The 13,250-nt window shown below is 36.5% G+C and overlaps 1 protein-coding gene across 1 annotated transcript in view; it reads left to right on the forward strand.

The window, feature by feature from the left end:
* MAP3K15 (mitogen-activated protein kinase kinase kinase 15) overlaps positions 1 to 13,250 on the forward strand; it is a gene marked incomplete at both ends in the record, with an annotated part of 94,438 nt that overhangs the window by 53,453 nt on the left and 27,735 nt on the right. Inside the window, 8 exons of the mRNA XM_082014392.1 lie at positions 2,501 to 2,671; positions 4,131 to 4,243; positions 5,282 to 5,441; positions 6,063 to 6,213; positions 6,621 to 6,728; positions 8,040 to 8,089; positions 11,101 to 11,196; positions 12,825 to 12,912. Coding sequence (XP_081870518.1) covers positions 2,501 to 2,671; positions 4,131 to 4,243; positions 5,282 to 5,441; positions 6,063 to 6,213; positions 6,621 to 6,728; positions 8,040 to 8,089; positions 11,101 to 11,196; positions 12,825 to 12,912 — 937 coding nt within the window. The remainder of the gene's footprint in view (positions 1 to 2,500; positions 2,672 to 4,130; positions 4,244 to 5,281; positions 5,442 to 6,062; positions 6,214 to 6,620; positions 6,729 to 8,039; positions 8,090 to 11,100; positions 11,197 to 12,824; positions 12,913 to 13,250) is intronic.

The raw sequence follows: 13,250 nt of genomic DNA on the forward strand, positions 1-13,250 counted from the left end.
TGAGAGATGGTCCAGCTCTGAGCAGGAGGTTCTATTAGATAACCTCCAGAGGTCCCTTCCAACCCCCATTTGTGTGGTTCACTCTGCTGTGGCTTTATCTCTGTTGCTGTACTGATATCACCACAGACCTGTTTCAAGATACCTTGAAGCAAATTACAAGCTGTCAGACGTGCAGATCTGACAAAGAGGGGGGTATGAAATAAGAGTTGAAAATCTGTCTTGGTCCAGCATAACAAATTCTGTGTATTATCCAACAGTATATTTTCATATTGACTTAGAGAAGTTGCTTGTAGCCTAAATTATGTTATTTTTCTATTGTTGTTTTTCTTGGTTAGCCCTCTTTTTGGGGATTGCTTTAGCAGGTGGTAACTGTTGCAAATCTGTAGATTATTGTAATTAGTATGCTAGGTTTGTATTGCCCAATGGGCATCAAATTCTGCTGCTGTGAAAAACACGAGTTTAATATAAAGATGTCTAAATTGATTTTTGTTCAATAATATCCTTGTTTGATTGCTGTATACTTATCATGTACTAAATTTTGTTTATTTTATTATATTTTTAATGATGGTATTTTCCTTATCGTATGAGAGATAGAAGCCTTTAATTTTATTTTGAGTCCTCTAGTCTCTGCTTAGGGCTTGGTCCTTTGAAATGCTCCTAGTATTGCATTTGGTGTGTACAGGTTCATCCCTCGACGTCCAGAACTGTTAATCTGCACAATGTCCTATTTTAAGCAGGATCTTGCTTGATGCATTGTATTTTTTCTTTAAAGTTATGCTTTTTCAATCAGTACATAACACCTCTTAATATTAGCATTATTATTTAACCTGTTTTCATACCAGGTAGAGTTGAATCAATGTTTGCATTGTCTGGGAAGCAGTGATTTTTTTAATTTTCTTTTTCCATGCAAAAGTGCTGTAAGTTAGCTATTAGTTGTGCATTTCTTGTGTTTTCAGCAAAAGCTTCAACACGTGCCGACTTCTGTGACCACATTGCACGTGACTTGGGACCTGTTGAAGTTACATTTTTGGGCCTAATTTTGTTCTAAGCTCTGTTTACTCAACTTTCTCTGTGTTCATATTAACAACAGTGAGACTTGGGTGCTATTATTGAGAGAATCTGATTAGTTTGGATCAGGTTTGGTTACAGCATGCTGACCTGTGTGATTTATCCCCATACTTTTTAACTTCTATTCATTTTTTGTAAAACTGAAAAAGATATTTACTTTCTCCTTGTGTGCTCATTAGAGAAGACCAGTATTAATTTCAAAACAGTCAATCTGAAGTTAAAATGCTTTAAAACATATTCAAGTCCTCGCTGTGAAAGTTTACGCTCTGACAGTGTCATCAAAGGTAGGGTGAAGCCTGCACAACTAGCTAGAAATCTGTTTAATCTTGTTATGTGTTCTCCATCACCTAACATGCACAGAAGCCTGAATTTTGCTACAGATGTGTTGTTATTGGTCTTCTTGCATCAGCTGGTTACCTAAGGAACTGAGCTGCTTTACAGTAAATACTAATCCTTTCAGGGCATGCAAATAATAAATTTACCAGAAACAGTTATCTGCTACTGGTATTGTTGACAAAGTGATCATAGTACTTGTGAGCCTGTTCCTGGATACCTAGGTAGGGATCAAAAAATGGTAAACAGTTCTGAAAAGGGGTTGGTAAATATTTTAAATATCTCTGGTGATTAAGAAGTACCTTGAAGAGGCTATTAAACTCTTAAGCTGTGTTTGCATTACTCTTGCAAATAGACATTTTTGTTTCTTCTAAGTGCCTTTTTGCAGTAAATAGTGAATTCTAAACTTACAAAAACAACAAGGTAAAGGAAGGCAAAAATTCTGATGTATTTAATAATAATAATGAACTGAAATGTTACTTAGTCACTAATTTCTTATTGATATGATTGTTAAATATTTGTCAAAAGAAGCTTTATGACAGCTGTTTGTTTTACAGATTTTTCTCTAATATGAAGAATTCTAATTAAGAAAGAAATACATTTCAGTTTTGCCCTTTTATTCTTGTAGTTCAAAGGCCCCGTATTGAGCTCCATCATTCTTTTGGCTTTTCCTGTAATTAGTTAGTATTGCTTGGTATTGGCTCTGGATCCTCTGGATTCAAGATTACAAATCTGGGCATAGCTGAAGGAGCTGTCAGCTCAAGTACTGAAAATGGCCAGTTTTGTTAAGTATTGTCAGGAACGAACACTAAACAAGCAGTTTTTTCTCATTGCAGGATGTGCAGAGTCTGTCAGAGGAAAAAGGTTAGATGGCAGATTTTTTTCATAGAGGCGTTCTTGTATGAGCTAGGAGTTCCATGATAAGAGAATACATTTGGTCTTTATCAATCAACCAACAATCACACATCAGTGTAAATAAAGTCAAGTTTGCATATAGTAATGATGGATGGGTTGTGGGATACATGGCGGATAATGTTATTCTACCATATTGCAGTTACTGTTTCAGATCTGAACTCATTTATATCTTATTTGATTTCAGAAGAAATAATGCAGGTGACAGAGAGAAGGCACTACAAGTTATGCTTCAACTCCTGCAGACATGTGATCACCCTGCTCCAGATATGTTTTGCTTATGTGGGAGGATCTACAAGGATATGTTTCTTGATTCTGACTGTAAAGATACCAATAGTCGAGATCATGCCATTGAATGGTAACAGAAAAAAAAAAAAATCTATTTAAAACGTTTTCAGACTTTTACCTCTGGTTATGAAAAGCAGGTCTGTAAGGATTAGAAGATCAGTTGTTCTATGTATCTCTTTTTTTCAAGGTCCTGTTTGAGTAATTGGTTTACTAAGCACCAGATCTTTGGATATGTGTTTCCTTGGTTCTCTCTATAGACTACCATGAATATAGAATGATACACTTAGTTTATTGGAGGAATGATGATTCACTCATGTCTTTGTAGATAAAATATACAATTAATCTGCTTCAAGGCCAAAATGAAGTACAACCCAGATCATGGGACTTACGTTGGTCTTCTGTGCAAAGATGGTTTCCACACTGGATCCCCAGGAAATGCAGTGATAAGGAAAAATATTGATAAACTGCAGTATGAATTTTCTTAAGACAGTAAGGCATGAATGTGCACACAGGTTCTCACTGACATACTGTACGCATAAGTACATTTGTATAATCATATCAGCTACAATAACGTTAGCAATGTGGGTTTGTACTGTAACTGTGAAATACTGCCCTCTCTCTCTTCCCCCCACAAATCACCTCAACGTGGTTAGTGCAGCATAGATGGATAGTAGGGAACTTACAGGCTTCGGATCGATCTCTTCACCCCATACCAGCTAGTGGCGAGCATTCAGCCTTTGTCAGCTGTGTCTCAGTTACCTTTAGTGAATGTGAAGCTTTAAAACAAAGGGTTTGGAGCCTTTTTTAAAAACTTGCACTGAAGACTAGTATTTTCATTGGCTTTCTCATATGAACAATATAATGAAATTAGATTCTATTGCATTTCAGTGTTTTGCAGTAACTAGTTTGTTTTATTTTCACAAAACTGTGCTAAGTTTGGAGAAGTCTGGAGAAGAGGAGGCTGAGGGGAGACCTCATCGCTCTCTACAACTACCTGAAAGGGGGTTGTGGCGATGTGGGTGTTGGTCTCTTCTCCCAAGTAACTAGTGATAGGACAAGAGGAGATGGCCTCAGGTTGTGCCAGGGGAGGTTTGGACTGGATATTAGGAAAAAATTCTTTACTGAGAGAGTTGGTCAAACATTGGCACAGGCTGCCCAGGGAGGTGATGGAGTCACCATCACTGGAAGTGTTCAAAAAATGTGTGGACATGGCACTTCAGGACATGGTTTAGGGGGCATGGTGGTGTTGGGTTAACTGTTGGACTTGATGATCTTGAAGGTCCTTTCCAACCTTAATGATTCTTTGATTCTGTGAAAATGGCAGGCCATAAAACTAAGCAGAAGTGTTTCTTTCTCACCGTGAGACAAAAAGCTACTATCTTTCAAGTGCTTTTTGCAAAGAGTGCCATTGGTACCAATTAGCCATATAGTGCTTACAGTAAATTAATAGCTTAAAATAGCTACCACAACTTTGCAGTATTTCTGTTCTTCTGTACAGTGAGATGTGAGCTCTTGACTCTTCCCTGCAGGTATCGTAAAGGATTTGAACTCCAGTCAACTCTGTATTCTGGAATTAACCTTGCAGTTTTGCTACTTGTTGCAGGACAACAGTTTGAAAGCTCAATGGAACTGAGAAAAATAGGTAAATATACACACACAGTGGCACAGACAAGTTTTCTGCCTCTCTCCCTATGAAGGAAACAAAATGCTTATAGTGAGAGTTTGCAGAGACAAGAAAGGCCCTTCAGGCTTTTTAGCGGTGGGTCCTGGATGGCTGGCTAAAACACAGGGATCTTGAAGGACCTTTTTTCTCCTTGTTGCCTTGGAGAAGCTTTCTAGTAACTTGGCCCAGAGGGTCCCAGACACGGGAGAGGAACAAGGAAGGACCAGCTTCAGCACCATCCATAAACTGCCTTTACACCACCGCAGCAATTGTCCCATTACCTGGCCAACAGGGGACAAAGACAGGAAGTGACAGAGTGTGGCCCAGCTCTCCTCAGGGATGCCAGGGAAGGATCCACGGGGTTTCTGTTGTCCTTGAACTGAGAGATACACAGGAATTATTGCCTGAAAGGATCTGCCAGGACAGTAACTTGTCTACCTAGATTCACATCTTCCATGGACGTGCTAACTAAACCCCACCACTATACGTCTATAAAGAAATCATATGACAGAAACAGATACACAGTTCTTCCTGGAAAGATAATAGTTGAAAACTATATTTGAAATCACATTCTGTCTGAAACGCATACTTGAACCTTAAAGGGGAAGAACGCAAAGGTGGCTTTAAATCATTCTGCTGACCTTACTCTGGGGTGGACTTGTGTAAGCCTCTAGCCATTGATCTTTTGCAGTAGATGCTGATCTCGAGGACACGGGAGGTGCACAGCTTACACTGAGAATCAGGAGGCAGATAGCCCAGGCAGATAGCACAAGAGGTTTTTCAACACTGCGTGTGGTAGGAGCTCTGACTGTCTGAACTGTATTGAGGATGTTACTTTCAGGCCCAGTCTCTGTTTTGGGCAATGTTTTTTTGAGAGGGGGAAAACTTCTTCCACTTCATTTTTATCACTAATGCTTAATCAAATATTATTAGTCTTTTGCTGATAGGCTTATCAGTAAAAAACACTTATTAGTGTTTTACTGATAGAAAAATGTGGTTTTAATTGAAATTTTACAGGTGTACGGTTAAACAGTTTATTGGGAAGAAAAGGAAGCCTAGAAAAAATGAACAATTACTGGGACGTGGGACAGTTCTTCAGTGTGAGCATGCTGGCTAATGATGTTGGTAAAGCAGTACAAGCAGCAGAGAAACTTTTTAAGCTGAAACCTCCAGTGTGGTATGTGGCAGAAGGCTGTAGCTCACCCAACTATGGGGAAATAGACAAATTTAAAAAATCCTGTACTCACTTTGACAACTTAACTGGATTTTTTTCATCTTTGATTGTTTGTAACTCTGACTTTATATTTTATTCTTTTATTCTGGGAAGGAAGGGGGAAGGTAGGAAGGTTACTCGTCATTGTTGGGTTTATATCCCATTGAAGCACATCTTTAATAAGAAAGAATTTGGAAATTAGTGCCGATACCCTGTGAAACAGTTGTGAAAAGATTGTGAAACCATTCTTTTCAGAGTTTAGCTAGCTGCTGCTTCCCCTCCCCACCATCTTCTACCTCATAATATCCTATCTAATCAGCATGTAACTACTCATGTAACTGTACCCTTTTGCAAGAAGATACTGTTTGTGAACATCCATGTGAGCATATGACTTAAGGTTTAGACTAAACTTGCTATTCTTTCCAGAAATCTGTAAAAATCAACACAATCATTTCCATTATGGTAGCTTTAAAGTACATTTAATTTTGCAGTTAATTTTTTGGATGTATAAGTTAATTAAGTGGGTTTAGAATCTGGTCAAATTTTGTTTTCTCTCTGTTAACTCACTAATTTGATACATTCTAGGTACTTGAAATCATTAGTTCAGAATCTGATGTTAATTCAACGTTTCAAGAAACTCACCATAGAACATTCTCCTAGACAAGAAAGATTGACTTTCTGGCTAGATATAATTTTTGAGGCAACGAAAGAAACAACTAATGGACTGAGATTTCCGGTAAGATGTTCTGTCCAAACAAGTTTTGTATTTGTTATGTTTCTGGATAGGATATAACAATAATTGGAAGACTTTAAACACAATACTTACATACTTAACTGCCTGTTATTTCATTGCATGAACCAAAACCCTGTATTCTGCTAATCTTTACGCTATAAAAAACATGTAACCCACCACCCTGAAAGCATTCTAAGAAATACTTTTAAGTCTTCTACAACAAATCATGATGATACTGTTTTGTTGTACATAGGAACGCAGCCTCTTCCTGCCTTGTCTTGCCCTTCTCTCTCCCGCTGGAAAATTTTAGGCCTTACTTTGAGATTACCCATGGTCTGTGTCAGAGCATCTGAAGATACTGTTGTGTATTAGCTGCAGGTTTTTTAAGGAAAAACGTTGTCTCTCTTCAGGTTTTGGTGATAGAACCAACTAAAGTCTACCAGCCTGCATATGTTTCAATCAACAATGAAGCAGACGAGAGCTCTCTTTCTTTGTGGCATGTCTCTCCCACTGAAATGGTAAAACACCAACAGATGTGTTTCATGTATTCTGACTTACTGTGCTTAAAGTCACTTTTTTACATGTAGGTTTTGGAGCACTGTACAATAATTTAAAGTTTGCTACATTTGAAGCACAAGCCTCAATATCTCTTTCATGCAGATATGAATGTTGACTTTTTCCAGAGAAAGTAAAAGGAGGGACTACAATTAGAACTCAAGTGGTTTTGACCTCTAGTTCAGATTTCGCTTACCTTGACCACGTGTTTTAGAAGCACTTGGATTATTTGGTCTGCTCATAATATTTCTCATTAGAACTGTGTGATTTTTATTAAGATGCAGCTCAAAGCTAGATCAAAAGTAAAGATAAAGCCCAGTATTGTGTTTAATGTTTTAGACATTTTAAAGCTTTACAATTATAAGATTAGAAACTAGAAAAAATAGCAGCCTGTGACAAATAAGTGTCAAGAGATGAAATATTTGATGGCTTGGATTATTGGATAAGGCACAGGAGATTGGGAAAGGACTAGGCACAGTTATGGACAATGTAATCTCTTGAAAGTGAGAAATCATTTCAGTTTCACATTGAAAGACTTGAAATCTGGAATCTAATTCACCACCCCTTCTTAATATCAGAATAATGTAGGTGGAGAATAGACTAAAAATATGAAGAGGCAAAGTGTGGAAAAGTAGCGTGTTACAGCAAGAGAAGACCACGTAATTATCTGCATGTTCTACTTCACTGAATGTGTCTGACAGAACTTTGCTTTACGGAAAAAATTCTTGCTGCATATCTGGTCATGCTAAATAAGATCCAGCTATCAGCTAGAGATTTATGGAGGGCTACGGTCCTAGGCACAAGCTGTCCTTCCTCTGTTTTGCCTCCAGTGTCCTCCCTGGGTAAAAGCTGTTGACTCAATATCTTTTAGGAAGACCTATGAAGTTTCCTTTCCCTTTGAGCCCAGATAAGAGTAGGGTATAGTCTGCTTTGTGTTTAATATGAAATGTTGATGTATTGAGTCAAAACATAATGTTTGGTAAATTGTACTTCAAGATATATTCTTCAAATTTAATTTTACCTGAGGAAATGTGGCCTTTACTTCCACCCTCTGCTATTTATGTTAATTTTTCCTCAAGTGAGTAAAACAGCAATGTACAGCCTGCCTTTACCTATACATCAATCTTACTTGAAATTTGGGGGGCAAGAAAGAAAGAAAGGACGGACAACAGACATGTTGGAAAAACTTTATTTTGCTTACCATGCTCTGACTTTGCTTTCAATAGTAAGTCAAGGTTAAACTGTGGTTGATTGTAGTTCTTTTTTCTTTACAGAAACAGATTCACGAATGGAATTTTACAGCTTCTTCCATTAGGGGAATAAGGTTGGTATGTCAGAAAACAGTTAAGTGGGGTTTTGTTCAAGTTTTAATTTCCCTGGATTCAGCCTTAAATCTCTGCTTTGCATCGCCTATTATGAAATTGCCTATATTGTTCCGTCCAACCTGCCTTGAAATTTCAACACAGAGGAGTTTGGCTTTCCATGCATGGGCAGAGCTGTACACTTCTCATAGGAATAATCATCTAAGAGGGAGGTATGGGCGTGTGTATTTTCTAGTAGACTTCCCTGTTTTCAAATTTGTACCTGCTTTTTGTATATTTTTCTGATTTTTTCAGTGAAGTTATTGCCATCTCTGCATTTAAAAACATGGAGGGCAGAAAGAAGGAAGAGCCCTTAGCTATTCTTGCTTCCTTCCATAAGTGAAAGAGCAGTTTGTCTGTTTTTCTTTAACAAACGGAAACCATGGTATCTGTTTTCTGTTTGGAATTTAGAAACACTTCTGATATGGCTCTATCTAAAAACCTACTAGCTAAATCTTGGATTATTAGAGAAGTGTTAAATGAGGCATGGACATAGCTTGTGCTAAGGAAAGAATTCTTGAATTCTGGAGGAATTCTGGAGGAATAGCTGGAAGGAGACAGCTATTCTCAAGGACTAGCCTTTAAATAGTTAAAGTAGTTCCATTTTGTGATGCCTAGATCAATGGAAACACTAGTCACAAGTAAATGGATCCAAACATTAGATCAGAATATTGTATAGAAAGAACAGGATTTTTCAGAGAATGGAAAGAATGGAAAAGAATCACATTTGGTGTTAACAACTGCAAAATACATGACTACATTTAGAAGCTAGCTTAAGATATATAAGTTGGGCAACTTCACTGCCGGAAAGGGGAGAGGCAGAGCACCAGGATAGAAAACAAAATGAAACCTAACTGTACGCCTGGTGGTGTGTCTATGGCATTCTTACTCTCTGTCTGTGTTATGAGGCTGTAGCTAAGAACCAGAGAAGCCATAAGCACAGGGAACACAAGGTGGGCTTTTGCCTTCTCTCTGTGTTTGTGAGTCACTAGGTTGGTGGATCTGGCCTTTCTAGGGATGTGAATGGCTGTTGGCTGGGGTCGCTTGTGTGAGTGCATAAGCTTAAGCGCTTGAAAAACCTTCTGATTCAAGTACAAGCATAAATTCAAATACCTAATGAGTTCTATAGTTCTCAAAGCAGAGGGCTTCTGGGCTGTGGTTTTGACCCGTAAGCACCTAAGGTTTAGGTCCCAAGTTTGTCTTCTCTGAACTTGTGTAATTTGTGTAAGCAAATAAGCTCAGTGAAAAAGTATTTCTCTGAATAAGCTGAGTGGTGATTGCTACGAAATCCTACGGATGTGGATTTTGACGTAGATTCTACCATAACTTCAGTATTTTCTTCTAAAAGAAGCAGGTTTTGGTTTAAATTAATTTGATGTGATATTTTATTCTACTGCTCCAATGCAATGTGAGTGGATGTGAAGTCATTACTGAAGCCTGTGGAGCTGACTGAGCATAACTCAGCATAATGTTTCTGAAACATAATAATTACCTTCAGTCAACACATTGCACAGACATTAGTCTTTGAGAACGATAATTTTTAATGAAATGGAAGCAAACCATTAATTTGCTTTGATTCTTAATCACTGCTGGGGATTACAAAGCTCAAAGAGGCAATCTTTTTAAACTTAGTGGAATTAGATGTTCGATGTGACAGCTTACAATTGCTATACATTTGAAATTGCAATAGTTTTAGTAAAAAAAAAATTAGTGGTCTCAGTTAACTTATACTCTGCCAAAACCTTTAACTTGTATTTATGCTAACCAGCTCATCTTCTATAACGTATGTGTTAAACTGTTTATAATACAGTATTATAATACAGTATAATACAGTATTGTTACTTAGACACTGTCTTGTCTTATATTTGCCCTTGGAAGAATCAGTCTTGTCAGGTAAGTGTTAATCTGCCTTGCTAGACTAGAAATTGCTGTACCACAACAAAGCTACAGAATGGCATAATGTATTTTCACATATTTCTGAAAAAACTGACTGGCAAAATTCTAGGTTTTTAGAGCATTTGTCCATGTAGCCCTTAACGACGCTACAGCAAGTTGCTCTTGCAACATTCTGCAACTTTACTATAGCCTACTGTCATGTATTTTAACTAACTGGCTCAAAAGAGGCTAAGCAAAATCTGAGAGTTTCACTAAACAGATCAGGCAAGAATATAATCAATTTTATTAATTTAATGCGCAAAAATTATGAGCATACTTTAACAAGCATAACAACGTGGCATTTATGTAGAATAATACTGAAATGTAAGTGTTTGGAATAAGAGATTAATTCACAGATTTACTTTCTTATTGATACTATGTTTTATGGTCTCTTCACTTTCCATTTCAGTGCATTTAGATGCGATACATATGACACTGGCAAGACACAATATGCAATAAATAATCATTTTGTCAGAATTATTGCTGCAGTTTTTAGTAAATATTGGTTATCCCGAAACTTGTTTATCAGTATTAAAGTCATGAAAAGTATATACTGTGAAGGATCAGCTACACTGTAGGTATCTCCCAGTTCAGTTTTACTGTAGAAGTAATGGAATTATAAAAACCAGAAGTAGTTGTCAAGCTTAAAAGAAAGGCTTGCTAGATTAGTGTCAAAGAAATTAATTTTCCATAGAGGTGCCATCAAATACCAAGAAATTGGACAGAACTGTGTAAAAATGGAAAGGGAAGTGAACAAGAAACCAGCCTCAAACCACTTCAGATAAACAAGTATTTCACCAAAGTAAGCAGTAGCTTAATCATTTATCAAATTGGAGATGGGATTATAGAATATATAAATAAACTCAAAGCTTCTAATTGTAAGGAAAATAAATATAATTGCATACTGCCTCTCTGAGGTAATTAACCGTGAAAAACATGTTTGCAAAGTGTTTGTAATTCAGAAGAATTAACTTCTTCTTGCTCTATTTCTTCTAATAGTTACATCCAAAATAATATTTTCTTAATGTGAATTTTGTAGCATTTCCAAGTTTGATGAACGATGTTGTTTTCTTTATGTCCATGACAACTCTGACGACTTTCAAATCTACTTTTCTACAGAAAACCAATGTAGTAGGTGAGTTCCGTTTATGTGGGTATTGCATGTGAGATCTATGTCCTAAATAGAATTGATTTACTAAAGATTGAAAGCTGACATTTTTGCTTGAGAAACTAGTTATTTTTTCACTTCTGTTTTTTCTTGATGAAGAAGCAATGAGCTAAACTCATTGATGTTTAAGGTGATGGGAGCAACATCCTGTTACACTTGTTGGCTGGTTCTGATCTGTTTACCTACAAGTCATTAGGTCTGAGAAAGGCTTAAGCAGCTTATTCTAATTTATAACTATTATCATCTTTTTCTGTGTCTTGGCCATGTCATATAAGGTACTATGTTGGTTCAGATTCCCTTATGTACCTGATCAGTTTGATTTAAGTAAGAGCAACTAGATGTAATAGAAATTTCTAGCTTACATTGTCACAGCTACCTGTTATGGTTTGCGCCTGTATTCAAATATTTCCCGATGATCTGTTGTTGCTAAACAATAAGCATGCTAACAGAATTTTAGGCCTAAATCTTTGCAGACCAAATTTTTTCTGGGGACTGATATTTGGTGTATAAACCTTCTGAATGAAGTAGGAGTGATGTGTTAATACACTTAGTATTTGGGGGTCAGTGGTATATTTATTTTTCTTGCAATAATTATTATTTGTGTGTTATATGGAATAAATTCAGGTTAAAGAAAATTATTAGCTCTGCAAAGTGCAGTTCATGGAAGATAGGAAACACTGAAATTAATGTTACCTGCTCAGCCTTAATTTGGCATCACAATTTGTGTGTTACAAAACATAATCACATTTTTATGCCTTATTCAGTGCACAACAGGAGCCTGTTCTAGAGATATGTGTCTATTAGACAGTGAAAGAGATGTGAATGTTTTATAATAATTTTTAATAATTGTTAACCATTTGTTATGGGATTTGTAAAAAAGTGAGTTGCTCAGGCAGGAAACTGCAGGAAAAGATGGTCTTGTACTTAAGGATGTCTATCCCAGAGAACTAGGTGAAATGAGTTAAAATTCTGTTCTTCAAAACATGTTATTACTTTTATGTTCTTGGCTTTCTGGATGCCTGACGAGAAACCGCAAAATCTGATTTTCAGAAATACTGAGTAATCACACTTGCAATCAAAGTCCATAGAAACATTTAAATTAAACTGAAGGTTTAATTTAAGAACTCTCATCACTACAGAGAAGGAGAACCACCCAATATGATGTCACAAATTTAGCACTGCTGAATGGAACTATTGAAAATCAATACTTCATTTTTTAATATCTCAACTTTTTCTTTAATTACATTTGTAAAGAGAAGACCGTACTAAGCACTTTCTATCAGTGTACAGCAAAAATATTTGAGTTGGATCTACCAAGATTTTACTATGCAGTTACAATAATAAGCAAGTATTGGGTTCTGCTACAGCAAATAAAATAATTTTAGAAATAATTAGGAAATAGTTAGGCTGTGAGTTTGATGTTCTTCCTCATTTAAAATAGGATAAATATGGAGAACGTAAGTAATGAAAGAAACCTATGAACATACTGGTGAGTTTATTAGCTTGAAAGCAAAGCCCACCTTACAAAGAATCTGTTTAATCTCCTTCCAGAAGGATATTTTTCCTTGATCCTGTGCTATTTATTGCTTTTTTAGATTCTGTGGGTTGGTGAAAGAAATTTTGTCTGATGCAGTTGGCAGTACTTTGGAATTAGAAGGAGAAATAGATGGAGACACATTGGAGGTATGTCACGGATAAAAGATTCAAGAACTCTGAAACTTGTTCTCTATCTTCCCTGCACTTTCATATCAGTATGCTAGAAAGATAATAAATAGCATTTAAACTCCTTAGTTGTATATGAAATTTCGACTACAAAACTATTTGTACACGAGTTGCATTAATTTGAAAAAACCCACAATTTTAATCAAGTGAGACTGTTACTACTGTAAACTGTATAAATCCCTAATAAAGGGTGTTACTGATCTTGTATTTATGTTGCAAACAATCTATAGGTGAGAATCATCTGATATCAGCTGGTTTAAGTGGATGAAAAAGATAAGATATTAAATAAATACTAGGAA

This window comes from Phaethon aethereus (genome assembly GCF_964289735.1).
Source record: "Phaethon aethereus genome assembly, chromosome: 1".
Lineage (NCBI taxonomy): Eukaryota > Metazoa > Chordata > Aves > Phaethontiformes > Phaethontidae > Phaethon > Phaethon aethereus.